Source organism: Strix uralensis, chromosome 6 (assembly GCF_047716275.1).
Source record: "Strix uralensis isolate ZFMK-TIS-50842 chromosome 6, bStrUra1, whole genome shotgun sequence".
NCBI lineage: Eukaryota > Metazoa > Chordata > Aves > Strigiformes > Strigidae > Strix > Strix uralensis.
In genome coordinates, this window is record NC_133977.1 from 7,846,071 (window position 1) to 7,870,863 (window position 24,793).

The 24,793-nt window shown below is 41.9% G+C and overlaps 1 protein-coding gene across 26 annotated transcripts in view; it reads right to left on the reverse strand.

Annotated features, from left to right (window-relative positions):
- Nucleotides 1-24,793, reverse strand: part of MAP2 (microtubule associated protein 2) — a 239,569-nt gene that overhangs the window by 31,418 nt on the left and 183,358 nt on the right. For 12 of the 26 annotated variants that reach the window (XM_074872623.1, XM_074872632.1, XM_074872628.1 and 9 more), the window contains 6 exons: nucleotides 19,945-20,058; nucleotides 17,424-17,501; nucleotides 7,689-7,946; nucleotides 1,547-5,353; nucleotides 1,091-1,297; nucleotides 567-701 (listed from right to left, as the gene is read on the reverse strand). In XM_074872623.1, coding sequence (XP_074728724.1) covers nucleotides 567-701; nucleotides 1,091-1,297; nucleotides 1,547-5,353; nucleotides 7,689-7,946; nucleotides 17,424-17,501; nucleotides 19,945-20,058 — 4,599 coding nt within the window. Of the gene's footprint in view, nucleotides 1-566; nucleotides 702-1,090; nucleotides 1,298-1,546; nucleotides 5,354-7,688; nucleotides 7,947-17,230; nucleotides 17,348-17,423; nucleotides 17,502-19,944; nucleotides 20,059-24,793 lie in introns of those variants that run through there. The other 14 variants (XM_074872643.1, XM_074872630.1, XM_074872642.1 and 11 more) reach the window with 7 other exon arrangements.

Genomic DNA, 24,793 nt, shown 5'->3' on the forward strand with positions numbered 1-24,793 from the left:
TTCTTCTCTTTCAGCTTCATGCTGCATGTGCTGGATTCCCCCTGTGGATTTTGACTGTACAGCATAAACATCAGTGACAGATTGGGAATTGTCAATGCAGATAATATCAATCGACAAAATATAAGTCTGAAACACTTCTTATTATGCATGAGAGTAAAAAAGCAAAATAATGGAAATGCATACCATGGTTTAAGCTGTCAACATTTTCCCACCAGAAAAAAAAAAGCATAATTAAAAAAAAAAAAAGAACAAAATGATGAGTAGAGGTTCCTACAACACCACACTATAAGCACGATGCCAAGTTACAACCACAGCACTTGGAGGTCCAAGCAATGACAAGCATACATGATCATGGCCTCCATTAAATAAACAAGCAAATACCAGGAAAGAAAGAAGAAAAGAAAAATGATAGAAAACACCAAAAAAAGCAATACTATTTGTGAAGACTGATATTCTTGGAGGAAAAATAAAAAAATAGAGAAGCTGCTATAGCCATGAGATTTACAAAAAAAAATAAATGTCTATGTTTGCCAGCCACATTGCATAACTGAACAGAACGCAGTCACCTGTCTGCTTCCGTTTAACACAGGAGAGATGAGTTGGTCTAGTATATTTGATAGCAGGTTTTAAAATGATTTTCCTGGAGGGAGAGTGGGCCTGAACTTCAGTTTTTTTAGCAAGTTCAGCTTTCTTATACACTGCTACGGACAAAAAAAACACAAAAACATAGAATCAGGAAAAAAACAGCAAACAGTTTCATATGACAATACATCAAGTGGCAGGCCCACTGCTCCACGACTCAACCCAATGCGTTGTTTCGACTGGGGTGAACAAATCCTAAGCTGGAAGAGGGGGAACGCTGGTGCGTTCACCTCAGACATGTTACCCAGTGATCAGGGGATGCCTACAACAAACGGGACCGGTGGAGCAGTGAGCCTTGCACGTGGCTTTTCATATAGTTGTACAATGTCTCATTAAAAAGCACTACCATTAATACTGTTAAGGTGCACATCATCTACAACAGAGTAACCGGATAGTACTGTACAATAGTAAAAAAAAAAAAAATTGTAATAGGGAGTGTTAAATGAACCTTTTTTCCTTCTCACTTCATCTCTGGAGAGTGTGCTAGGTTCCTTTTTAGCTATTTTCCTTTCAGGAGTAGAAATCCTGCCTCTCCCCGTTTTAAAAGGTTTCTCTTTTTTATGCTTATCGAGAGATGATCTTCGCAATTCTCTCTCTGCCTTCTCCTCTTTAGGAACAGTCTCTAACTGTTCAGTCATGATGCTCCTATCATCATCTGTAGGATCAGAGCAAATTGTAACAACAAACAAAAGATTAGTAACAAATGTTAACAATACTGCTGTGGAGCAGGGAAAAAATAGTTGAAGACAGAGCAGATGGATTAATTAAAAAAAAGGCAGACTATTTAACCATTTTTCTGAAACATGCTGAGATTACTATTACAACTATTATAGTTTTGCTTTTTGATCATTATGATTTGGAAGCAAAAATATTTAACAGACAAAACAGAAAGGATAATGCACACCTTGAGTATCTGCCCAGAGACTGTCTGTGTCCATGATGGAGTCATCAATTGTTGTTTCATCTTTGTAATCATCACACGTCTCTGTCTTGTAGTCGGTGAGCAGGATTTCTTCTCTCTGGGGTGAAGCAGGAGCTTCTGGGGAGCCCTCCTTGGGCTCAACTTGAATGTCAGCCACTTCCTCAACCTCCAGCTCCTCTTCAGCCTGGGAGTCCCCTGTTTCAATGTCTTCCTGCTGAGTAGCAGCAAAGCGCACACTGTGAGAAGCAGATTCACCCTCATCAACTGTTGTCTGCACCACTGTGATAAAGTCATCCTCTACTGTCACCACTGATTCAATAATGCCTTTCAGTTCAGGCAGTGCTTCTGGGCTACCCTTGGCTAGCATTTCTTCAGCAATAGGTTTCCCAAAGTCTATTTCTGGGGGAATTTCTGATATAAGATGCTGTTTATCCTCTTCTTTTACTTCTCGCCCTGCTTCTACCTCTTCTTCCTCATGTTCTTCCCCTTTTGTGGCCCCAGCTGTCACTTCACATGGCAGCAGCTTTTGGATTTCCATAGGTTTCACAGCTGTATCAGGAATCTTTTCAGGTCCTTCTGCAGCCTGTGGTATGCTCTCCATCTGAATCTCAGCAGGCTCTTCTTGGAGAGGCTCAGCTGTTGGAAGGAGGAGCTCCATAGAAGGCTCCTTTGCTGGTAACTGTGCAGGCATCTCTTCCCCAGACACGGGAGGTTTTGGAGGTTCTGCTTTGATGTCCTCTGGTTTCAAGGATTCTCCATTCAAACTTTCTTGGGCTTGATCATGCTCTCCACTAGATTCGTAAGATTCCTCTTTATCAACTGCCTCTTGATGTACCAGATCGGGCTTAGTTACTTTTTCCTTAATTTCTGTTTCCGACAGCTTGGTGCTGTCTTTCACATAACTAGGCTCGGTCTTGGAAAGTACATCTGCATCCTTTGCTTCTCTGGACAAGATGGTCTGATCTTTCTGTTGAGTATCTTTGGGTTCAGGCTCTGCTCTTTTAACAGAGGCTTTGTCCTTCCCTGAAGGGAGAGAAACAACCTCACTGATCTTAGTGTCTAACTGACTCTGATATTCTTGGTCAGCTCTCCTTGCAGCCACTTCCAAATCATGCTTTATAGCATTGTAATCTGGTTTAATTGGAGCTTCTATCTCAGCTAATTCAGGAACAACACTAAGAGTCTTCTCCTCCTTCTCCATCAACAAAGAAACAGCATCCTTTTCTATTGCTATCTCTGAAGCTGATACTCTGTTATACATGGTATCATCAGCTAAATGAACTTTATCAGCCACACTTTCTTCTTTCATTTCTAAGATTGCCTCAGGTCTTGTCTTCTCTGGCTCTGCACCTTTAATGGAATAGATCTCTTTAGAGTCAACTTGATCTTCACTTTTTTCTAGCACAGTATCCAGCTTCTCTTTTTTCTCCTGCTCAAAGTCCCTTGCCAGAATGGACTCACCAGTGGCATGCTGACCAAAGTCTTTTTCACTGAGGAATTCTTCTTTAGATTTCTCAGCTGCTGCCAGCTTCACCTCTATTAAAGACAGGTCGGGAGCTAGGCCACGTCTCAGTTTTTCATCTGTGCCTTCGTAAAAGGGACAGGTTTCACTCGTCAAATTCTCACTGTCCTGAACTGGAGAAGGGAGTGGGACTGTGTACTTATTGAAAACACAGTAGCCCAAGTCTTCTAGCTGACTCTCAGCTTTTAGAGTTACGTGGTTTTCATCTGTCACAGGTGGCAGGGCTGTGCTGCTGTCTTCCACAATGGTGTCAGAAGGAACTGACTTCTTTTGCGTCACCTCAGCATCTGCACTCACGGAGGCTAATCTAGATCTTGTCCCTGCCAAGTCTAACATTTCAGGCAGGTCAGGAGCCAGGACAGCTCCATTTTTGTAATAGTCTTTGGCCAGGAAAGGTGATTCGGCCAAGGTCTCAGGCTGGACTTTTTCTTCTGGCATTGTTTTTTCTTCTTCAACATGCTCATCTTCCTCTCTACTATCAATGGGGAAGCAGGGGGCCTTCTCCAATGCTGGTGTGGTTGCTGGCAGGTAGTCATCACCTTCATCCATACTTCCACTAGTGTTAGTTAGAATATCTGAAGCAAGGGGAGAAAGATCATGTGCACGACCAAAGCTAAATCCTAGAGCTATTGAATCCAGGCAGGACATGGGCAAGTTAATAGACATACTTCTCTGTTCAATTGCAGATCTCCCCCCAAGTCCCAAGCTCCTGCTCAGCGTTAGGTCATCTTTATTTTTACTGTGGAGTTCTCTCTTATCCCCATAGACTTTGGGGTCGATAGTGAACATTCTTTCTGTTGGGGAACTTGGTTCTTCAGATTTGTCTGGTGTAATGCTCTGAGCCAGGGTACTGTACCCTATTTCATGAGCAGGCACACTCTGCTGCTGTTCCAATTCTGTCTGTAATTCTTCCTCCTCATCCTCTTTGTCTTCGGGTATTAGATGATCTGCCTGATAAGGCTCATACATACTCTCTTTAGTGTCACTTAGCTCATAGTAATCACTGCCTTGTTTCAGTGCGTCTGCTTTGACAGCTTCCTCTTTCAGAGCAGAGGTTTCAAAGTACTTGGACATTCCTGATCGATCCTCCTGAGGAGCTGAAACACTCATCTTATCCTCCTTGGTATCTTTTTTAACATCTTTCTCTTGAGAAGCTTCTAGAGTAGGAGTCTTGTCAGTGGTTAAACTTGGTGTCTCAGGGGCTTTCTCTGTTATTCTGGATAACTGAGTGGTATCAGGGTGCTCTACTGTTTTCTCAAGGGTCAGTTCATGGCTTAACTTGGCTGGGGGTACCTGTGTGCTTGGCTGCACCTCCTTTTTCATGTCTACTGCTGCTGGGAGCCCACTTTGGCCCATTTCTTCTTCTGCTTTGAGAACATCAGGTGACTTTTTAGCTTCACCATCCTTTTGAAAGTCTGCTTTGTCTAGGGAAAGTGTCTTAACTTCAGGTTTTGTGGTAAATTTACCATCATCTAATATTCGAGCCTCCCCTTTATCATAGAAGTCATACCTTTCTTCCTCATCACTCTCATCCTTGGTCAAGTCCTTCTCCTCCCCCCATGCAGGGATTTTCTGAGTGCTTGGTGTTTTCAGGCCATCTACAGTTACTGCTGAGACTTCTTGCAGAGCTAGTGTCCTGTCTCTGTGGATCTGTTCATCTTTAGTGAGATCTTTGGCAAACAGTTGGTCAACGGGTTCCTGTTTTGTTCTGGAACTCTCTTTGAGTTGAAGCTCCTGGGGGACAGCAGGAGATGGGCCTGAAGGAAGTTCACTTTTGGCTGCTTCTGCCTTGGGTTCTGATAGCAACAGAGAACTTTCACCATAGCCGATGGTAAAATCTTGGACATCTTTAAGGTCGTCTTTAAATTTCATAGACATAACTTGGCTGGATGATGAGGGAAGATCTGCAGTCCTTTCTTCTGTTTTGCTCCCTTTGGGCAGTTCAGATGACAAGTCCTTTTGTTCTTGAGAAGCAGAAGGCTTGGCAGCAGGTTCTGCAAAACTGGCTTCCACTTTCTTTTGTGAATCAGTTTCCAAGATCTGTTCTGACAGAGGTGAAGGCATTTTTTCTTTGTCTTTGCTCTGTGAATCCTTTTTATCTATAGCCTCTGTTTTTGCTGGCTGTGGAACTAAGGCATCATGTTTAGGTTGCTCACCAGTCTTACTGTCTTTCCCAGTTTCATGTTGCTTTGTGTCTAATGGTTCTGCTGCGAAAGGGCGTACGCCCTCCTGGACACGGAATTCCATCTTCGTGGCTGCAAGTAAACCTGAAGTAGTTTGTTTGGGTTTTATAACAATATTATTTAAAGCACTTACAGGCAGGCAGTCATGTGGCTTATAACAACATCTTGGTATGAATGATGGGAAGGAGAGGGAGAAAGATGCAAACATGCAGCGAGGTCATCCACCTAGAAATCTGCTTTAAAGTGTTAAATCCTACTTTCAGTATATGAGGTTTTATAGTGAGAATGCACACATATAAATATGTGACCACTGAAATGAGATGAATTCATGTGAATCCTTCATCTTCATGGTTTGTATACAACAGCAAAACCACAAGTAATCCTCACTTCATTGGCATGCTTTGCTGGACTTTGTAGCTTATGTTAGTTTTGGGTTAGTCTGCAAGATTATGTCCAATCAATAGTATCTTTGTGTTGCTGACATTTAAAGCATACATAGTTATACATTTCTATATCTATATATTTTTCTTTTACAGGCAGCCTAAACTAAAGAAATAATGCATACAAAATGTTTCGCGAGTGTCAGAAGAGGCTTGGTTTTTTAATTGTACCAACTTTTGACACTCACTCTTTGGCAAACAACAAAACTCTCACTGCTGTTGTGAAATTGTTAGGTGTAAATCAGCAGAGCTATTAATAGTCCCAGATCTTAAAGGTCTGGTCTTCAAAATGGCCAGCCATCTTCAGCTGTAACTGAAGTCAAAGAATACCTGGCATGTTTCAATGACTGTAGATCAGACCCTAATTAAGTTAATTTGAAACTAAAAATGCTATTCTTATGGTATGCCACTCTATTTTTAGCGAGTAATACCTAGTTAAGTTTTTTTTTTACACACGTTCTGTTAATCATTAATAGCTTGCTGGTTTTTAGTATCCTATGGAAAATAATGATTCCTATCATGTGGAAATCTTCCTATCATGGAAAATATGAAGAGATACACTGCAGAATGTGGCAGAACTTTCTGCAGTAATCTGTAACAAAAGTTTTATGAGTTTTTTCTAAAGCTTGTTACAGCAAGCATTGGGCCAACCCTGAATCTCCTCATATCTGATTTAAAGTCCACAGAGCCATCTTTATGCTCTGATGAACCTGAATTTTTTAGAACAATTAGTAACAAAGTATTGGACATTCTTTAAATATTTGCTATTGTTAACATTTAGTCAGAAAAGCAACTGCCATTCTAAACTCTACAGGTAGAAAAAACAGAGGTCTACAACTACAGTAGTTTTGCTCCTTTATGTTTTTACATTTGGTGACTTACTTGCAAATCCTATGAAGCATAAAAACACAGCCACTGAGCTGAAGTCATCCTCGTTTCACAGAAATTAAGTAGCTAGATACTGACTTTATGTATCCTACCATGCCTCTTACTGTAGTGCAAATGAACAAAACCAATGGCATCGAAACATATTCTGACTGCCAAAGGAATTTAATATTCTTTAGCTGAACCAGCCAGAACACCAGCCTCCCAAATGCATGTTTCTTAGCCAGGTAGTGAATGGGTACATCACTACTCCACACAATAGGTCTTTACAGCTTATTGCACTGGCTGAAGAGAAATACCATTAAAAGGAAAATCCTGAAGCTTAGTTCCTACAGTTGAAAGACAACTTATTGCAGTCAGCATTTTGCTCAGTAAGCAGATCAGAACTTCACCCTATATACCCAATCCTAAACTTCACTATGAAGACAAACATCTCAGTGGAAGTGATGGAGGTTTTGCCTGAGAAGGGCACTCCAGCAGGGTTAAACATTTGTAATAGGGTAAGACACAAAAAATCAGAGTTCTGGCAATGACTGAGGAGAGGAGAGGTGGACTGCAATGAATGGTAAGGATGTGACATAAGAAGCGATAGCTTTAGGGAAGCTAAACCAGAATGCACTGAAGCACACAACACAAAAAAAACAAACAAAAAACCTGCACACTGCAAATGAAAACGTTTCTACAGTTTAAGCCTCTTTATGTCACAGTCAAAGTCAATAAATCTACTTTTTGAAAGAAAAGCAGATGAATCTCTGCACCAAAAAGAAAAAAATATACATAGATTAGCAATGTGACTGGCAAACACATCTGAGATGGGGGGAAAAGGCTTACGCAGAGGGATCGGCTTAGCTGCAAAGCATATTTTATCATGGCAAAGTAAAAAATCAGGAATCAGCCGCAGCGGTGGGAAACCATGTTGTCATACAGCACCTATGCAATCATATTATCTGCTACACACTCTTCAAGCATAATAACAAGAGCAGTCATACTAATAAATGGGAAGAACAGGGAATGAAGCAGCCTTGGAAAGCACTGGAGAAAGCTGGAGAAGGATTCGCCTGCAGCAAACACATGCAAACCTAAGCAGGACACACCTTCCTCAGCCGAGGAAGGGGATGTGTCTTTCAGGGGTGTTTCCGCCACAACGGTTACACTCTCCCTGCTGGATGCCACACTTGGCACTTTGTCTTCATGACACACTTTGGCCTCCAAACCAGAGTCCGACTGACCCTCACAGAGGCCCTTTGCCTGGTCCGAAGGCTCAATGGGCCCATGCTCTTTCCCCAGTTGCTTCCCAGGAAGAGCAGCAGGTTTCGCTTCCACAGCCATCAGACTCTCTAGTGGTTCTTCTTCTTGGGGATGGAAAAAGGAGGCGACATCAACACCAACAGTAAACACCAGGCACACAGCTCAACAGGACTGCTTTTACATAACACTTTCAGCTCTGAACATTTTGCATTTAAGTGTGTCAAAGGACTGCTAGTATCCAGCCCATTTAGCCACTGTGGAACCGAATTTTCCTTAGGGGAAAAAAAAACAAACCACAAAACCTGTCTCCCTCAGAGAAACATGTTTATGCTGTAAGATGAGAGCTGAAAGTGCTTTATGGGTATACCTCTCCCAAAGATGACTGTGGGTCAAATATTCATTGCAAATGAAGATGGTATTGAATGATGGATGCCTCTGACAACACCAATGCATCAATGAGCTCAAAGTACACATATTTTTCTGATAAATGTGTGGTTTAATCCAGTACAGGACATTTAATTGAGGTGGAGGAAGGTATGAGGCATTAATTTCTTTCTGCAGACCTTGGCAATACTGACTGCAAAATGCCAGCAAGTCAATCTATCACATGAATCCTGGATTTAGCAAAATATGGAGCCACTTCCATAGTCATTTTAATAAGCCTTGTGTATGACTGATAACTAATGGTTTCACAAGAATTCAGCCAAGATTCCTACACTGAGCAGGTTTATAAACAATTTCTCCTTTAGGCTGCCTGACATCTGAACTCTGTACATGAAAAATCACAGTTTTAACACAAAGACTCTTCATTTTCTTTTCTGTTTCCCCAATAGCCCCCAGGCTCCTCATCACCAATTAAGTCAAAGAAACCAATGAGTGCAATACAACTATTTGTTCACCTGAATTTGTAAAACACATCACTCAGCCTATGGTCTGTTTGGATCAGTATAGTAGTATCAAGAGCAGTCCTTACTCATGCCATGGCAGAAGAATGATTAGAAAAGCCTCTATTCTGGACTGTACTCCTGCCATTGCTACTCAGACAGAATACTACTGTGCTCTATTAGTATCCCCTCTGATAAGATGTCAGGATTAAGTGTGAAACCTTTGATTCAGCAACATACTTAAGCAGCTGACCAACAGCCATGCTGCAGTCAACCTGATGACCTCCCTGGGTTTAAAGTATGTCTCATGATTAAAGACTTTGCTGAATCAGACTTAGAACAAAGTGGTTTTGAATCTGAAAGTGGCTGTATCCAGCCTCTTGGTATCAAAATAAACCCTCTTTACAAGGGCTTAATTTTTCTCCTGAGATTGGTCCGGTGAAAACCAGACAGCCAACCATCCCATTCAGTTATGGCCTTTAAAAACTGATTTAGGAACACAAACACTATTTGAGGCTGAGAAAATATCACTATGTAAAGTACAACACATTATTAACAACATATTAACGGTTGGGCTTGATCTTGAAGGACTTTTCCAACCTAAACGATTCTATGATTCTATATAAAAATGTAATTAAGGTTAGATACTGTATCTTAAATGAATATAAGCCAGAAGATTCAGAATCGGAACTGGACCGATAGCCTGAGTGTTCCAGGGATATTTACACATGGGCAGACTGTAAAAGCAGCCTGGCAGAACAGCAGGTATCCAGCTACAAGAGGCCTTGACTTGAATAACTTGCTTTACTTTTCTTTTTCTGATTTTATGTAGTTTTGTATGTGCATCTCTTTAAATTAAAGAAAAATCAAATAAGGAAAGCCTCTCATCCTCTCATTTTACTCTGAGCAGTTTCAGGTATACACCTCCATTTCCTAAGACACTTCACACAATGTCACATGATTAAAACTAATTACTCACCAAAGTAGAAAGTTAAGGGAGGAATCCTACAGACTCCCTTTGGGCAGCAGACTTTTATGCCAGACAGACTGCTAGCTTACAGGCAGCAAGTGAGGAGGGCTGTTCCATAATGCCTGTCTTTTCACTGATGATCCAGCTTATCTCCCTTTTTTTTGTTTCCCCCTTACGGATGTTCTGAGATCTTACACTTTCACCAGAGGTAGATGTATATGACTGAAATGGAAGCTGCCCGTGAATTAACCAGTTCAGGAGTGCTCTAAGTACAGGTACAGGAACCCAGCTCTAGAAAGACTCCTCCTATGATATTCTCTCTCCCCTAGGCAGACATGCTGACATTAACAATCTTTAATTATTAGCATTGATCTCTTTCTGGTGCTGTTGCAGTATTAGGCTATATTATCCTGTCAATTCTGAACAAGTCTGGTTTCCTTGAAATGACCCAGTGAGCAATTTCAGGTATACACCTCCATCTTCCTGAGACAGAAAGGTTTAGAGGATTCATTACTGGTTTTAAGTTCAGCTCCTGTGTCCCAAGACTGAGGTAGTCAAATGCTGTGAGATGAAATGTGATCTATTTTGCCTTGGAGAAGAAGTCAGCATTCCTGTTAGTCACTGAAATTGATTCTCCTTTGATTCCTCGAAAGCCATTTCACTTCACAAAATAATACTTACTGATGTGCTCAGGCCATAGAAAAAGGGGGTACAGAAACACAGAACAGTAAACTTTGGAGTTTCTTCTCCTTGTTTGCAGTCACCTGACACAATGTTTAACTGGGTGTATCCACAACACAACTGAAGATCAAACATGACCCAACACTGCCTGAAATCACCTGTGTATACTGGGGTAAAATTGATTTCCTTTGCCTACTGAAGAATTAAAGACTTAGACTGCTATTGTTGGTATAGACATGGGTTTTTTCCCCATCGTGTTAACAACTGACAGACCTCCAGTAACAATCTTTTGGCCTATTTTGCACACTGTTCTTGGCAGTAATTCTCTGGCACAAAGAACGAATTAGCTTACACTTCTTTTAACTAGCTGCTCCTTTTACTTGTGCTATAAGCCAGGTCAGCAGACCAAGAGCCCTGATTTAAGCAGGGACCATGGTTTCACTGACCCCAAAGTTGCATTCACTGCTCACGCTGCAGCTTCACTTTGAGATGGAGAGACTCTGGAGGGGCGTCACTTCCATGTGGGGAGAAAAGAGAACTAGGTTTCCCTCCCTAGAGAGCAGCAATCCCAGGCACATATATAATGGAATGGATGGCAGGTGGGAAGAGGGGAAGAGGAACAAAATGGGACCATGCTCAGTTCACCTTCATCATGGCCCAACAAGACCTCTGTGCTCTTCACTGTGGCACTGGGACGTGTACTAGAGCCAGTCCACTCTGAGCTGAACAAAGGGTGTTCATAGTACTCCTCATCCGAATTGTAGGGCTCATCATCGGGCACAGACACTGAAATGGAGGGGGCCAGGTGTTTGCGCCACTCCCTGCTGGCAGCAGGCCCACGGCCGGGGCAGTGGTGTGGCGGTCCCACCTTATCCTCCGCCCCTTCATCTACAAATAGACACACACAGACAAAAGCTGCAGGACAGACACACAGACAAAGAAAAGACAAGACAGGATGGATGCATGCACTAGCAACACTAGCCACTGTATCGTACTGCAGAGCGGATGAAATCAGCCAGGGTACAGGTTAATGCAGGATGGAGGAATGAGGCAGCTCTGCATTTTAACACATGGGCCACATGTGTGGCATTTCCTACAGTGTTTGTGAACATCGGAAACCAGCCCTCAAAATAACTGAATTTCAAAACTACATCCCCACTATTGTACACAAACCACATTTCACAAATTGCACTGATACTCATATGTATTATACAGCTGACTGACTGTATTAAAAACCTCTGAAGCATCCCAGCACAGTTGTATCCCTCATAGTCATCTGGTAAAGTACTAGAAAGTGTAAATTTTGAAAACTCCTTTAATCGAAAAGCAAACCAGCTTACACTTTGGTCAATGGTGGTTTATTTCTCATTGTACCTGTTTCAAAATTCCCCACTTTCTTCTTTTCCCTATAAATAAGTAACATTTAAACAACCAACTTCTTTTCCCTATAAATAAGTAACATTTAAAGTACCAAAAAAACCCTTCCCCAAATAGCTAGCTACCTTTTTTCTTGATAAAGGCCACATAAAGCTGCTCACAGCAATCTCCGTTGGTCCTATATTTTATGCTGTTGTGTCATGCTTCTGTGGGTGAAGTAGCTCCCACCTCGGTGTTTGCCAGTGCTTTGGAATGACAGCTTTATTCACCCATCACTGTAGCATCGCAGATAATCATGTAATCATCTCAGGACTACACCAGCTACTGACAGCTACAGGGAGGGGGAGCTTGGGATGGTTTTTGCAAGACAAAAAATAAAAAAAATACTGCTCAATAAAAATGACTGGCCTACCATCTGATCCATACAAACCTAAAGGGGAGCCCTAAGAGCTTGTGTAGTCTAAGGTGCCCTCTCACCATGAATAAAGCTATAAAAAACTAAACATCTAGTACTAGTGAAAATATGTTTAAACCCATTCTCTGTGTATGACAACTGGCAGTTTGATGAACACTACATTCATGGGGTGCCTTTAGTAGCTGCAGCTATCCCACTGAATTTCCTACTAGCTCCAAGAACAAGTCCATGTCCAATTTCCCTGGCCTTTCTCCAGGCAATTACAACTTAAAGAGTTTCCCCAGAGCCTCCAAAACTTTCCTCTCAGATCCAAAACACTGAGTCAGAAAGCAAGGCTTTAACACAGGCACTGTAAAAGATATTAACCAGATCTCTGTTTGCGACCCAAAACCAAGATGGCTCATGAATGCTGCTGTAACATTAACCGAGTCTTGGAAAGCAATTTTTATCCAAACCAAGTCCATCTATATGAGCTCTAAGGTTCTTCCTGGCAAACAACATGAAGTTTTAAGTTTCTTTCTATAGCCCACCATGACAAGACAACATCTGTGTCTTCAAAAAAAGCACCCTTTGCTTTCTGCAGCAACATGGCAGCAACTGTCCTGCAATGTAATGACGTCTATTTCTTCCGCCTGGGAAAAGAATGCTGTAATATCAATCCATTCAGGCTCAATCACCCACAAAAAGGAAGAAAAAATATTCATCAGTGGCAATACTAGTAGCTCAAATATGTATCACAGCACTGCAAAAGAAAGATTATTCATGTTTAAGATTCCGTGACAGCCCTGAGGCTGGCCAGGACTGAAGGCATGCTATGCACATACACAAATACCACCCATGGAACTTAGTTTAAGAGAATCGATCTCACAAATCCTTTCAGGGCACAAAATGTGCCTGAACCACTGATAGTTCAGTTACTTCACTCTTGTGGTGGAATCCAAACCTCAGATTCAAGGGTTTATGCATGCTTAAAAGAGGTAGGTGTGGGAAGATAAGCTGGCAACCTGCTTCTGCCAAGCAGGAAGCTCTGCAGAGCCCTGCAATAGGAAATGCTAAACACGGGGCTGCACCTGAGCTTCCCACGTTCCCTAGTACTTAAGAGCCACAGCAAGGTTGCAGAGAAGCATCTTGATGAATTGCAGTGCAGAACCCACGGATTGCTTCATCACAGAAGCTTCTACAAAATTCGGTGACAGATTTGAGGGGGCTCACGGTTTGTAAAAGGCTAGTTACAGGGGGTGAAGACACATCTCAGGGTGCAAGATGCCAGGAATCAGTTCCCTTCTAAACCTGAGAAGACTCAAAACTACAACTCCTGCTTCTTTGCAGGGTGCCCTCACACTAGTCCATGTATTACTGTGGAGAAGAGTGGAAAGGGATGACACACTTGCCACCTCTTCTGCTGGAACTGGGACATTGTGGAGAAAAGAACAGAAGGTCGATACGGTCAGAAGCAGAACACGAAGAGGAGGATGTGCAAAAGGGGAGGTTCTCCTTCCAGCTGTGGGCCCTTCAGAAGTAAAATGCATCAACAAGAGTGAAGATGACACCCCAGGACTTCTCTATACTGATGCAAACAAGGCTGAAAATTCCTTCTTTATAGGCTCTGAATGGATTGTAGGCAAAAAAAAAATACAGGCCCCGCCTCTGCTCCTTATAACTACAGGAACTGACAACAGTAAAAATGCTTAATACATATTATTGTGATGGTCCAAAATCATTAGGAGTGCAAAGTCTAGTATTGTTTGGGACTGCTATGTCTGTGGCTACTACAAATTTACATTGTTTATTTATCGGTTTTAATAAAGATATTGTCAAAATTACTGCAGATAATTTCATGAACAGGATAACGATGTCTTTATAGGAGGATATGCCTTTATTTCAGCAACAAGAAAAATCCATTCTTTGTTATTTTAGTCCCTCCTAATAGATCTTTTTCATCTCAAAGCATGGGAAAAATTCCCATTGTATTCTAAAGTCCAAGATTAAAATCACTTCTCACAAAGGCTAATTCTGCTTTAGCTTCCAGGTATATTTTGAAAATGCCTTTCAAGAAGTAATTTTCACTGTAAGTAGATCCATTTTTATAGGACACTTGGTTCCTTTCAGTTTGCAAAATATTCTTATTTGGTATATAAAGCCTAATCTGAAGTGCCTATTTCAAAATGGAAGAAAGTCCATCAAAGGCATCCTTCTATCTTGTAACATTTAGACAAACTTTTACATGAAGACGTTGACCACTGTCAAAAGGCACAGAGCACTAAAGAAATGCCAAGTTGGCAAGAGACTATTGCATCAGCTTTGCATGAGCAGATACAACTGATAAAAGGATTAGACAGTGCTAGGGAAAATTTCATTTCCTGAGAAAAATTTTGTTACTATACTTGAAATAAATTAAATAATTTCAGTAAGGCAAATTATTCATCTTACCTTCTGCAGCAGTAAAAAGGGACAGGTTCATTTGAACGATTTTCTGCAGCCAAATGAAAGAAAGAAACCTACAGCCACTGACTCCTTTCTCTCATGAAATACACTTGACCCACAAACCTCTCTGTCTTTTCTACCTTTTTTTTTTTTAATTTGCGTTTGCTGCATGGCTGGCCACATCCACCTTCGTCATGTCTACAACAGTGATTTCCTTCCTACTATGACTGAAGGAAGTCTCTTGAATTCAAAGCAATGCCACACACACTGACAAGTGCATTACGAAAATGTTCTAAGAGGAGGGGAGAAAAGGAGGTCTGAGGAAGATACACACACCAAGTGCTCACCTTCCTTGTTCAGCAAGTGTAGAATTGGGTTAAATTCATAAATTGTATTCTACTGAGCAGAAAGACAGACAGACAATGTAAAGGTGCATGAGGATGGACAGCCAGATGGTATACACAACTGAAGGTTTAAACAAGCACAGTAAAATTGGGTCAAATACTACTGAGGCAAACTCTTCTGAATGGGAGCTTTGCCTGAATGAAGACAACAGGTCTGGCTCACTCAAGTCAGCAAAAGCTCAACATACCCACAGAAAATAAGGACCACATCTTCTAACACAGAGCAGAACATAACATTTTTTGCTACCATTAATCACATTGAATTGACAACACTGATATTTTGGTAAAAAGCAACATAATATGCCTCTGGTGAAATTTTTTTCAAGAAGTTCCTCCTGTTCATCAACCAACTCTACTGTGAGTTCCAGTTTTAGAACCGCACATAAACAAGAAGCTTCCAGCAGAGTGCATTAATGACTCAGCACATCATTTGTGTCCATACTTCCCTTACAAACCTACATTTTTAGGATTTATACAGGCCATCTGATCTGAAAAATGAAGAGTTGAATCAAAATCTTGTCACGGAAAAGTCTCTTTTGATTATCATTAAAGGAAATTATTTAAATGTTTTTAAAAACTGTGGTATTGTGTAAATGATCAAAATGTTTCCCAAACACTGACCTTTCAGTCCTTGCAACCACTCCTGTGGGGTAGGTTAGTAAGTGCTATTACATTAACTCAATTCTACATGTAAGGAAAGAGAAGAACGACGTTAAGTGACTTGCTGAGTTATATGCACAGCTGGGAACAGCACAGTCCAGTAGTTCATAATAACCTCGAGTTGTATAGTGTTTTGCCACCTTCTTGTGTTAATACAACAAGCAAAATGGTTTGCATTTGCTTAGGGGGCAATCTACAACCTCCTGTGAATTAATTAATATGAGCACATTCTAAAATCCTAAATATGTGCAAATAATACTGCTGGTAGAAACAGTATGCAAAGCTAACCCTCAGCTAAGGGTAACAGAAGAACCTTGATGTTGTCCTGAACCTTTCATCGCGACATGAAAAAACAAAAAGCATATGCTGAACTAGTCAAGTGAACTGTATATTCAAAACCAGTGGTAAAACCCTGGTAACTATTCTAAAAGCCTTTGCTAATGCCCTACTAGCTTCCTTTTCAGTTAGTAGTTTTGATTGCCATTACCTCCAGGTAATGAGTCTAGGAACTGTGGTACTACTTTTGTAAACAGACAATGGGCAGATTTTTTTTAAAAAAGCAACAATTAATCAAATTCTTTATATAGGTTACTAACCACATCCAGTAGGTATTTCCAGTACAGTTGACTGACAAATGTTGTTAATACAGCCTGTAATTACATTATCTCAAAAATGACCACAGGTTGGAACATGCTTAATCGCAGTGTCCTGATAAACTGAGAGTCAGACTATATTAGCACATGAAATAGCAATGGTCCACTTGCAAAATTAATAGAGGCTCTGTGTTAAAATACCAATAAAGTTTGTTCAGTAGATGATAAGAAATCATTTTCATGCACTTATTTAACAAAAAGAAAGAAAAAAATGCTAAAAGAAAATCCAAGAAGGAAATTAATGGACATATAAAAACGCTGTTGACATGGCAGAGTTCAACTGACAGTCCCCTGGAGATTCTGAACCCAAATCCTTCCCTCTTATCCACACGTTACGGCTCAGTCTTAACACAATGCTGTCTCCCTGTACTGATGGCCTTGATGCAGCAGTCTTCTGTTGAACAAAGCACTGATGCACATGCTTACCACTGTGACAACTTCACTGGGATTTAGGCCTCTGCTTAAAATTAAGCCAACACTTAAGTTCTTTGCTGGAGGGGATTTTAGCAGGAAGAAAATGCAGTGATCATGAGCTACTGAAACTGAACATTAGTTGTGCAAGATAGAGTAGAAATTTGCTTTGTGAGACTAGAATTTGACTCCTGCACTCTGTGTACAGAACCCCCAGCACACGTAGGCATTAAAGCATGAATTACAGGTCAAAGACCAAGGAAATGATCCAGCTCTGAATCTCCTTGCTTTCATGCACTTAAGATTTCAAAAACAAAGCTAATGATAATTAAAAAAAGCAGCCAAACAAATTCTAAGAAAAGAAAGATGACCCATATTGAATCATAGTTTTGGTGACCACACTGGGACAGCAGACATCTTGGCTCATATTGCATATAACAGATAAACAGGTGAGCATCACCATCTTTTTTTCTTTAATATGGATGTACTTAACATATCCTGTCAGTTACCTCTGTGCATATGTGTCTACCTCATCCATGCATTGCAGTTGGTTTGCAGATGGGGAGTTATTGCTGGGCAATGCCTTATCTTTTCACATGAAGGTGCAGAAAGTATCTCCATTTTCTGATTCCCCCATCCTTTAGATTCATGTCTCATCCCTCTGCTGACAGCTGTGCACTGCAACGTCCAGGAGACCCTTACCTTCCTCCAGAGCTCCAGTCTGCTCGGAAGCTGGCGAGGGAGGCGGGGAAGGAGGCAGGTTAGCTGACTCTTCAACTGCTAGAAACCAAACAGTGAAAATGAGATATAACAATTAATTCCAGGCAGACCGAGGCTTGATACAAGCTGCAGTCAGCCTGTTCTGCCCAGCTGAGAGAATTATTGGATGGGGACTTGTGCCTAGTGGATTTTCAGATAAGACCCTTTCTTTCCACATGGATTTTTAAAGTTATAACAACAGGATTGGGTTTTTTTTCCAGATGGTGTTAATTATTTTCAAAATTCTGGTCATAAAGTACAATACAAAAATCAAGTACAAAATCATCTTTTCAATCAGCATTGCCACTTAGAAAACGTTCAATCACCCAAGGCAACAACAATAAAGCGTCTGAGCATGAGTGATTTTATAAATTCACGCTATCAGAAACTGGCATCCAATCTCTTCGATTTACCTTGAGTACATGAACAAAAAACATTCTGCATTTTTTTTTTTCCCTTCTGATGAGTTCAAGGTTAATCACAGAATACATGCAAATATTGCTTGTCTAAATACAGAAGACATCTGCATAGGGTTCCTATGTCAGCCATGACATAAAAGTGATTCAGCTGAGCAAAGCACAGTGAAATCTTAGATGCACTTAGACTAGCGTTTAGATTCATTCCCAGTCACGAGACTAGATGCTGAAACCAGATGATGTTTTTTCAATTATTTCAATTCAAGTACGATGAAATCCTAAACAAACTGCTTCTGAAATTAACTCATCATAACTTCCGCAGCTGATTTCATATCAACCACTTTGAGAATTTTTTTTTCTTTAGGAAGAGATCCACTACTGGGGCTTAACCAATGTTTGGGGTTTTTTTAAAAAAGTTAAAAAAATCTGTTTTAACAGATCTGTCTTATAAATGTCACCTCTCAACAGGCAGATTGCAGTTTCTGATTCAGGGCTGCTTCCCAAGCATAGAAAGGCCAGTTTCCAAACCCCAGCAGAATTCACCAGGCTGCCTCCTATTGATTTCAGTGTAGTTTGGAAGAGACCCTTATGTGACTTGTCCTTAAGATGTGCTGTCCAGGGACAGAGTATTTATATCTTCATCACAGTGCAACTCTACCCACACATATTTAACAGTCACTGACCGCAGGAACTGTTACACCAACATTTGAAGACATACTTCTCACAGTATTATCTAAGTACATGGAACTGAATATCCATTTTGCCTCACCCAGGCCCCAGTAAAGCAATCTGTGCTTAAATATGTATGAAGTATTTTGCAGAATTGGGGTCTTCCATGTAAAATTGAGTCTCTGCAAAGAAGGGAAATTACCAAGCAACACATCTCCCTGTTGCAGTTCAAAATTAGTTCAATGAAGCAAAAGACCTTGGGAACCGAATTTCCAACGAAATTCTAAATTACCCGTTGACTTTCATTCATTCCTAAGCAGGGTCCACCCACTGTACCAAACAAAGCAGACCACCTATGGGGAAAATACCACAGGGCATTATTTTGATTTGATCACAATGTATGTGCAACTCAGCAGAATTTATTCTGGGGCAGGCTTGCAAGACTTGCCCTCCCTCAGGATGGAGTATGGCCTTTCTCTGGCCTTTGGTGTACATGCTTTGAGCTACTGTGGAAGTCTTCTGGCAGGGAGGAAGCACTGTAGGTCAAATGGCTGTATACTTACTTTTTTAACTATATATATATTTTTTATATATATATATATATATACACACACACACACAAGTATTTCAGAGACATTTCACAAAGGAGCCAGCAGGAGGATCAGGGCACAGCATGGACCAGTGGCAGCGGTACCATTCCTAATCTGGACCACTGGCATTTGCTTCTACCACATGTACCTCCCTCTCCCGCAATCTCCCCTCACCCTGCCCAGCTGCTAACCCCTCTCCCACCCTCACCCGGTGTGCCCCATTCCTCTCTGCTTCCTGTTGAGGTGCTCTCCCTCAATCTTTTTGATTAGCCAGCACCCAACCAGCAAAGCCTCACTTTTTTTTATATGCGTCTCCTCTAATCTTCGCCTCTTCAGAAATCAATCTTTCTCTTTCGCATTGTACCATTTGAGAACGGTCACTGTTAGGTTAATGGTTGGACCAGATGATCTTCAAGGTCTTTTTCAACCTAGATGATTCTGTACATGTCTGAACACAAACAGGCTCCGAATGCTGCTGGGTCCCACCAAACATGATGACAAAACCACTACTACCACCTACATTCACAGTGGCACTGCCCAGGAGTCAGAAACCAGGTGGAGAACTGCTGTTAGAGCAGACAATGAACGAGACAGTCACAGAGCCATGAAGAACTGGGGCAAGAAGGATACTGCTATTATTATGTGGTTCCAGGATTTATCCAGTGGCGCTGCAGATTACCCATGACCATAACCTATGTGAATACACAGCTGTAACTGTTTTTTGTAATAGACATACATATAACATTTGCAGACACGAGGATACTTCGAACGTTCTTTGTCTCGTTTTACCTAAAGGTAGTGGTCCAGGCTGATCTTTGTGCTGGGCTTCTTTTTCCTGTTCACCTTTCAGGACTGCTACAGCTTCAGCTGTTACTACTTGTACTATCCTTGCAGACACTTCTTCTGTGGCAACAGCAAAGTTAGAAAAAACAAAGAAATGAGAACGATGTTTTAAAATTTTAAAGATTAGCTTTAACAATCAAAAATGGAGGCTGACTTAATCCATTTTTAAAAGGTAATATTTTTTCCTGAAATATAAGCAAATCATTAAAAATAAAATAGAAGGGCCAGATATTCCAAAGGCCTCAGTGGAAAATGCTGAGTATTTATAAAAACCAGTACCCCAGCCTTTACAGTAAGATGCAGAAAGCATCACTATTAAATGCTCTTTCTGTTAGGGACAATGTGCAGCAGCTGCAAAATTTTAAGATGATCATTTATTACATGTCTAGAAATTTTTTTTGCAGGTACTGTTTTGCAAACAGGAGTAGAATGGTCAGCTGAGTAATGGGATTTCTTGACATTTAATATATAGTTAGCTGTATTCTTACATGCACTTTGGATGATATTTCCTTCTCATCAGCACCCAGTTAGTATGCACTAAAGGCACTTCCCAGACAGACATCTGTGCTGATGAGGGACTTGAAAAAGAAGGGCCAAATAACATTTCTGTATGTTTAAAATGCATACTTTGTCCTCCCCACCCCTTTTAAGACTGCAACACAAAGCGTTTATTTAAACAGTAGGTCTGAATATCACGCAGAGGGAGAGATTGCAGAGGAAACATTTGCTTGGTTGGATGGGCTGTCAGGCCCTGGTCTTGGACACAGGCTTGGCTGCCGGCCGCTCGCTCTCGCTGTGCTGGGCGCAGGGAAGGGGCACTCGCCTGGAGCTGGCTGAGGCACTGCATGTCTGACAGGTCGGGCTGCCACAGGACCCATGCTTCGCTCCTCCCCACCGCCCTCAACCTGTGGCATGTCCGCAAAGGGCTGAGGAACCACGTGCTCTGGTGAGGAGACGGGGGTGGTGGGACCACTCAGGGAGTAAATACTTCCAAACTGAGAAATTATATCTACTCTCTGCTCTAGACACACTCAAAGGTGCAGTGAAATGTCACCAGGCATACAACTGCACGTGGAAGTAACCAGAGAGGTTTTCTGCCCTAAGGACAGTTCAGACACCTTTGATCTAGCAAATCAAAGACTTAAGGGTTGGTGCAGCAGAACCATCTACAAAAGAATTCAGAGAAAAAGGGTTTCATTTTCTTATCTGTGTATTAGCCCACTCTACCTTGCTCGTTAATCAACATATTCCTCACTCTCATAGCCCAGCTCAGTGGAAATAAACCCCTTTGGTCTCCAGCTATTTCTGAGAGCTGGCTGAGAGTTGTTTTAAACGCAGGGTGCCGGGACCCAACATGGAGCTGAGCCCTAGTAAAACAACAAGCTGCAGGGCCACAGGCCCACCAGCTGCATAGCCGGGCACACACCTGACAACAGAGAAAGAATTTCACTGCTGCTCCACCCTTCCCACGGAGACAGAGGTTTCTAATGGCAGACAGAAATACACCCTGCTCCTGCCAGGAGACACTCACAGAGCCCCCATTAATCACCATCCTGAGGGCAGAAATAAAAGCTCTCTGCTCACCCATTACTGCATCCTTCAGGCAAGGACCAGCTGGGAAGGGGAAGTATATTTAAATCAATGCCCTACATGTAACTTTACAGCAACCACCCTAACAAGGGACGCTGTCCATAAGATTAATAATGATGATTTCTTCTCACAGTTAGTGTATCCCTTTGTACTTTTAATGTAATTTTATTCCTTTTTGTTTAGAAAAGCAGGTTTTTCTCCCCAAAAGCACAGATGTGAGTTACTTGACTTTCACAGTCATGTTTGTCCAAAAACAAAGTGCTACATTAATCTCTATTTTGCACAAACTATGTAATGACATATTAAAAAAACCCACCCACTGGCAAAGAACATTCATAATTGTTGGTATTTATATCTTACAATTCACTTCCCTCCTGACTGGTCGCCAGGAGGGCAGTGACTGCAGTAGTTTTATTGGCTGCAGCCAAGAGCAAGAGTAGATGGATGAATATGTCAGAAGAACTACCAAGCAACAAAAAAAATAAGCTGATTTTAAAAACTGCTAGCCCAGGAATACATGAGTATAAACTTGCCAAGGATAAATTCAGACTAGAAATCTGAAGACGCTGCTTTTCTACTGTCAGGGGTGTGAAGTTCTGGCAATCTTCCACGTAGCAGGAAACAACTCAACTGGTTTTGAGATAGAGCTCGATACATTCATGAAAGGGACTACATAGGATATAGTTGCCTATAGTAGCAGGAGGCTGTGAATGGCAGCTCTAGCTCTCTGTCCCTCTATTCTACAACAGGTCTCTAGTATAAGATGAAACTCCATTTTGTTTTTAAGTAGATCAAACCGAGCACCATAAATCAAGTCATGTATGTGGCTAGTCCTACGGACCAAAGAACAGGAATATTGATTTAAAGCCCATCAATCTTCCCAGGGGCCTGCACCTCATGTTTGGGCTTTTAGAATTTCTCCTGCTTCCATGCCTGCTGGATGTTGGGGGTGCTTCTCGGCACCTCTTGGTTCCTTCCTCTTGTCAGAAACATGGAACCAATACCTCCTGGACTGACACGTGGTGCTGCTGTTGCAGGGCAGCGGACTTGGACGCAAACAGTCCCTTGGAATCACTACAGGCCCTGACAATTCCCTGTGCTGTGAGGCACACTCAGACCGCAAAGCACAAGCAATGCGGGTGAAAACTGGGAGAGTGAACCTGGAGCTTGGCCCATCCTCTTCCCGCAGACACAGGGTGCCTTCTCTCATGCCGCGCCACGCAGCCGGTGTGCTGCAGCACCTTGGGTGGGTGGGACAGGCAGGTAGGAAACAAAGTGCTCTTCCTTAAAGTGCGCTTTGATACTTGGTATATCCCTGTTGAGATTCTGCTCTTTCAGAACAGGAAAAAGTATTGCCCCGGCAGCTTTGGTGAGCATGGAGAACGGCACAGAGCTTCACAGAGCACCGTGGCTCCAGAAGACCTCATGCCAATTGCCACCACTGCCTTATGCCTGGAGGGTGTGACACGTGAGTGACCCTTCTGTCAAAATCTCCATGAATCTACTAATCACAACGCTACCAACAAAAGTAACGTCATCAAGTCTGTTAGCTCAGATGAACAAAGCATGACTCAGATAGGAAGACTGCTAGGAGAATCAATTTTTTAAGCTTATTTTCACATGAAAATTTTAAGAAAAGGCTCCAATTAATTTTTCAGCTATAGAATATGCAAATGTATACCAGATTTAGTACCCTGGAGCATGTCCAACGGAAACCCACTCGGTCACCTGCTCTCCATCACCCAAGCTACTGCAAGCCTCCTCCCAGCAAGGTAAGACAAATCCCTATTAAAAATGGTCTCCTTTGTTATAGAATTTATACTTGTTCACATCCAGCCTCGTTCTAGGGTGCAAATGGGCTCTGCAAGGCTGGAAGACAGTTCCCACCCTCTCTTCCTGATTTAATTTGCTTGGGACAAAGATTATGATCCATGGGGAGATATGGCTAGGGGTGAAAGGTTGCCTCCTGAAAAAAGGAAATTTCAATTTCAGGCTATGCAAAATAAGTAAATAAAAGTACAAATGGCCTCTGGGTTTTGGTTTTGGGGGATTTTTTTTATTTGGCCGGGTTTTTTTAATCAAGAAAGGCTCACTTCTGAACACTCTGTTGATGGATATTTTGTGTGACACAGGAGGCACAGGCAGTTCGCCAGAAGAGCAGTGCTTTTGCTGTACATGACTGCTGCAAAAGGACAGGCATTTTTGTACTAATGGACACTATAAATAGCAGATCCAATGGGTAAGTCAAATCCTCACAGGGCAGCTATTGAGACTCTTCATAGTTTCCTTATGGTTCAGTTAAAGTTCAAGGAAGCCTAATGATAAAGAACAAAAAAAAGAAAAAAGAAGACTTAGCCAGCCTGGATGCCAGGCAAATTCTTCACAGCCTAAAAGCTCTGGATTCACCAGAAATAGTTCTGCTTGTAGAGATTTTTTTTTCCCCTCCCTTTAAGCAGGTAGTCAGTCTCTGACTCTACTCTGTGGTACCAAAACGGCGCTAAGAAATAATAAGTAAAACCAAATATATGTTTCTTAAAGGCAAAAAGGACCTTGGCTTCACATAAGACTCCATCACAATGAACAACAACAATATGTCCTTCCTTTGCATTTTGCAGAGTAAAATGCTGCTCCTTTTTATCAAGATGACAGCTGTTCATGACACTGGACACAGACTGAGTCTCCCAGTTTGATTTCAGGGAACGTGGTACCCAAAAGTACTGGTGGTCCTCGAATGGGATGTCCATAACAGAGAGGAGACATTGTGAAAGATCCTCAGCACAAGCTTTCAAAACCCCCCTGACAATGTGCAGGCTGAGCCGAGAGGCCAGGAGCTAACACACAGGGATGGTGATTCTGCTGCTCTCTTAAAGGCTATCACTTCAGACCAAGCTCCGATGGGCTGTCAGGTCAAGCCTGCCCAGTTGCTACTAATGCCATGGCTGCTCTCTGGCAGGAACAGAGGACTGTGCCCTGCTGAGAGGGCAGGCATCTGTCTTGGGCACTACACTAATTTAAACCAGATTTAAAACTCAAACCAGTAAGCACTCTCTGCTCCTGGTCTTGGAAGCCAGCCTGATTCTTCTACAAGGTATGAAAACCCCCAGCATGCCAAACTGGGACATCTGGAGTCTCTCTGCCCCACCGACAACTCAGGGACACAAACCCTTTCAGAGCACTGGGATGCACAGGAGATGCTGAACCAGCT